General features: G+C 54.8%; 1 protein-coding gene across 1 annotated transcript; it reads left to right on the top strand.

Moving 5' to 3' along the window:
* The first annotated feature begins 4,318 nt into the window (after positions 1-4,318).
* On the top strand, positions 4,319-4,762 carry LOC138293963 (skin secretory protein xP2-like). Its single transcript, XM_069233226.1, has one exon. The coding sequence runs from the start codon at positions 4,319-4,321 to the stop codon at positions 4,760-4,762; it is 444 nt and encodes a 147-aa protein (XP_069089327.1).
* The last annotated feature ends 340 nt before the right edge of the window (positions 4,763-5,102 follow it).

The following is a 5,102-nucleotide window of genomic DNA, read 5'->3' as shown; positions in this document are numbered from 1 at the left end:
AGCTACTGGACAGGAGACCCTGCCACAGGACCCACAGGCCTCCTGCAGAAGGTGAACCACGCCGCAAACGTTCCCTGCGACCCAGACAGACACCACAGACACTTGCCAAGACCAAGACCACTGCCAGGAAATGAGACCCTTCTGAATGTCCCCCTTGTGTTCCACTCTGTTACCTTGTCCACTTTGAACTGCCATTGCTCCCCTTCATATGGCCCCTTGGACACTGGACCTGTGCTACAAACAGACTGGACCAATGTCCTGGATTTACCTCTACCTTCACCCCATTCCATTGCACCATTCCTTCTATATTTTTCACTTCAATAAACACCCTTGAACACAACTTGTGTGATAGTGCTTTATCTGTCAAAAAAGTACAATAAGTAGAACTGTTTGATCTTGTGCAATTGTCCTGAACTTTGTGATTCCATCTAAAAAATGGCCTGTGGCAGTTTGTAGTCATCACATCACTACACAGTTGTAATCACACCAACATCTGCAAAATGGGAAGGCATAGGTGACAGTCAGTTGTGTTGCTAAAGAAGTGACTGCCATCATGCTACAGCCACACAGAAAAATAAACAAACAGCGGAATGGTTAGTTCCTCTGTCTTACCTGTGTGTCATTGGAAGTACTGCCATATGACTGATGTCCTGTTGTCCACATCCTCATCCTCACTGTCCTCAGGGTCCACTGCTGACACAGGAGCATTTTCACCCTTCTCCTCCTGCAGATAGGGCACATGTCATCTGATGGCCAGGTTGTGCAACATGCAGCATACAACAACTATCTGGCAGACCTTCTCAGGGGAGTAGCAAAGGGATCCACCTGTCTGATGAAGGCATCTGAACCTGGACGTCAGGAGACCGAAGGGATGCTGCTATTCCTCAAGACTAAGGCTTCATGCACCGACCCATGGCACTTGCCAGTGACGTGGGAGATGTACTGGTCAGCCAGGCACACCATATGCACATTGAGTGAGTGGAAATTCTTCCGATTCCTTAACACCTGTTCATGGCCCCAGTGACATTCCTGCAGCCAATCCCTCTGTCACTTGGAAAGACCAGGTTGCCAGGAAATGGAGCACTGCTAGGACCTGAAAAAAAGGGGCAATCCCAGTGAGTTGATGGATATCAGATATCGGATCAGGCTCCAATTGTGCACACAGCTCTGTGATTGTGGCCCTGTACTGTCTATAGGTGAGTATAATGTGCCTGCCTTCCAGTGTAGCCAAGTCCCCAAGGGGTCTGTACACTGGGGCTTGTCACCTCCTTCTATTGCTCTGCAGTGGTAGGTACCTAAGGGGCACAAGAGTGAGAAGGGAGTGACAAACTGAACAATGGAACCCCCACTTCAGTGTACATTGACCATGTATGTAACTGGACTATGTAAATGGCAATGTATGTACAATTGACAGCAATGACGCAGTTCTCAATTTAAAAATGTTGACCTGCACCATAAAATGGTGACCGCCTTCCTGTATGTAGGGGCAGGTGGAAGTGATGTAATCCCGCCGGCGTTGGGCGCCATGGCGGAAGGCGGTCTTGCACCGCCGTGCTATTCCTCATTGGCTAAAATGGGGCTCTATGGAGTAGTGTCCAATGAGGATCACCGGCTGCGGTGACGGTGTACACTGCCACGGACATGACTGTCATTTTCTGACTATAACCTTACTTGATTCCTGACTTTCCACAGGACAATACCTCCACTGCGAGTGCTGCTGTGACCTGTGTCTGGAACATGCCATGGCTCGTGTGACAGGGGAAAGGGCCCCTGCCTTCACTTCAAAGAAGTCGGAGCGTCTGGTGGTTTGGGTTCTACCCCTGTATGGAGAGCTGTATGGGCCTCAAGACCAACAGTTGAGTACACCATGGGGACGATGCATGCGACAAGGTTGCATGGAGATGTGTGTGTGCTGGCAGTGTGTAATTTGGGTGGGGGGTATGGCTGCTGGTAGTGTACATGCAGGGCTCTGGGTGATGTGTGTGCCATTTGAGGGGAAATGGTTTTTGTGGGCCATATGTGTGACTGGCTGTGTTTCCCCTGCAGGTCAGCACCCATAAGAAGAAGGGATTGTGGTGTGCCATTGCCAAGGACATGCGGACCCTGGGGGTCCTTAGATGCTGGGCCCCAAAGGCCGCCGAGGCCCAGCTGGGGATGGCCTCCCAACGAGGGAGGGGTGCCCATTGGAGCCTGACCGCCCTGATGGCCCGCGTACTGGTGGTGACCTACCCAGAGCTGGATGGGGGCTTGAGGGCATCACAGCAGCCAGAAGGGGATGTGTACAGTGTGTGTAACACCCATCTTTGTTGCCTGGCATAGGATTCTGGTGGTGGTTTGCAGTCAGTGGGTACCCCATAATGCCAGCTCATACATTGCTGTGTGGTTCAGTTCAGGGTAAATGGGTGAATAGCAAAATCTTCTTAACTACCTAGGTGGCATTCCATGTCAGACAGGGCTTAGTAGGTCCCAGGAGGGGTACAGATGACAGTGGTTGGCTCTCATCTTGCTGTGGTACCTATCTAATGGAATGCCAATGCGGTGCATACTGCTCAATCTTGGTCCCTTTGTGTGATGGTAATGTGTATGCCATCTATGGTGTTGGTGCTGTAACTGACACAGTTCTCCCTTTGTCTCGCCCCCCCCATTTTCTTCTGTCATCCTGTCCATGTGTGCATTACCATCATCTGGCGGAGGAGCAGAGACACCGGTGAGTGAGGGAGCTGCAGCACACGAGACCCAGGAGGCAGAGTCCTCCGACGCCGATGGGACCAGTGGGACAGAGGGTGAGGGGAGCACCACGGTGGGGACATGAGGTGACAACACTGACTCTGAATCCTCCTCCAATGGGAGCTCCCTGGTGTTGGCGGACACCTCTAGAACCACCTCAGCTACAGGTACAGCGGCCACCCCCTATACCAGCTCCGCACTCCCAGTAGCCCCCCACTGAGTTGGCCGTGCCCGCTCACCTAGGAGGGTGGGCATCTCCTTTGGCCCAGGCACATCAGGCCCTGTCCCAGTGAGCCCTGCTGCCCTCTGTGAGGAGGCAATTGACCTCCTGAGATCCATCTCTGTCGGGCAGTCAACCATAATGAATGCCATCCAGGGGCTGACATCCCAGATGCAGCAATGCAATGCCTACCTGGAGGGCATCCACAGTGGGTTGGCGGCCCTACAGAGATTGTTTCAGGCTCTGTCCTCCTCTCTGATGGCAGCCATTGTCCCTGTACCTACCGTCCCCCCTCCAACTACCACTTCCCAGTCCCAGTCTCCTCAACCCCAACTCATTCCATGGACACATACAGACAAGCATGCACACAAAACATCACACAAGAGTGGCAAAACAAACAAAGGCAGCAAACTTCAAGCTACAAGCATTCACAGAAACAACAGACAGTTGCACACACAACAACATCCACTGCCTCCACTGTCTCCCCTTCCTCCTCTTCCTCATCCTTCAGTCACATCCGCACTCACACCTGCATGCACTGCATCAACAGCCACCACCACCATCACCACATCATGCAGCACACACCTGCATGCACTGCATCAACAGCCACCACCACCTCCCTTGCAGACACCTCCACAACATCCATCCACAACCCTGTTTGTCCTCTCCCACCCTATCTCCCCCTCCTAAGAGAGACAAACGTTCACAATCAGACACCCAACAGCCATCCACCTCACACATGCACACTGTCCATGCACCTGCATCCAAGTCCAGCAAACGTACACCCCCTACAACCACTCCCTCTTCCTCCACTCCCATCCCTCCTCCCAGATCCCGCCCTAACGTCCCTAAGAAGCTTTTCCTTGCTCATCTTGACCTCTTCCCTCCCCGTCCTGCCTGTAAGAGCAGGTTCCTAAAGACCCAGCCCAGCACCTCAGCAAAACTGTCTGCCACTGCTCCCACCAAACAAACTGCTGCTGGCACTAACGGGCCCCTGAGTGTGACGGCAGCCACTACTAGTATGTCCACACCTCTGCCTCAGAAGTGGACGACTAAGGTGGTGAAACCTAAGGGACAGATGACAGGGTCATTGGAGGCACCTCCTAGACCTGGAGGCAAAGACACAAGTCACATGACAAAGGCCAAGGGGGCCCATCACAAGAGGGAACACAAGGATCCCCCCCAACACCAAAGAAATCCAAGGATACCCCTCCACCACCAAAGAAAGCCAAGGATACACCTCAACCACCATAGAAGGCCAAGGAGCCCTCTCCACCACCAAAGAAGGGCAAGGAGCCCCCTCCGCCAGCAGAGGGCATGGAGCCCCCTCCACCAGCAGAGGGCATGGAGCCCCCTCCACCAGCAGAGGGCATGGAGCCCACTCCACCAGCAGAGGGCATGGAGCCCCCTCCACCAGCAGAGGAACCCAAAGAGCTCCCTCCACCAACAGAGAGCATGGAGCCCCCTCCATCAGCAGAGGACATGGAGCTCACTCCACCAGCAGAGGGCATGGAGCCCCCTCCACCAGCAGAGGGCATGGAGCCCCATCCACCAGCAGAGGGCATGGAGCCCACTCCACCAGCAGAGGGCATGGAGCCCCCTCCACCAGCAGAGGAACCCAAAGAGCTCCCTCCACCAACAGAGAGCATGGAGCCCCCTCCATCAGCAGAGGACATGGAGCTCACTCCACCAGCAGAGGGCATGGAGCCCCCTCCACCAGCACAGGGCATGGAGCCCCCTCCACCAGCAGAGGGCGTGGAGCCCCCTCCACCAGCAGAGGGCGTGGAGCCCCCTCCACCAGCAGAGGGCATGTAGCCCCCTCCAGCAGCAGGGACATGGAGCCCCTCCACCATCTGACGGCATGTAGACCAGCCTCCATCGAACTGTGGCCTTTCACTCCCCTCCAGAGACTGTTGGGCAAGGAGCCCCCTCCAGAACCAGTGGGCATGTTACCCACTCCAGAGACTGTGGCCTTTCACTCCCCTCCAGAGACTGCTGGGGTTGGGCAAGGAGCCCCCTCCAGAACCAGTGGGCATGTTACCCACTCCAGAGACTGTGGCCTTTCACTCCCCTCCGGAGACTGTTGGGCAAGGGGTCCCCTCCAGAACCAGTGGGCATGAAACCAACTCAAGCTGAGGTGACCCTCCACCCCTTT

The sequence above is a fragment of the Pleurodeles waltl genome, chromosome 4_2 (genome assembly GCF_031143425.1).
Source record: "Pleurodeles waltl isolate 20211129_DDA chromosome 4_2, aPleWal1.hap1.20221129, whole genome shotgun sequence".
Classification (NCBI taxonomy): Eukaryota; Metazoa; Chordata; class Amphibia; order Caudata; family Salamandridae; genus Pleurodeles; species Pleurodeles waltl.
This window is presented reverse-complemented; position numbering and strand designations above follow the sequence as displayed.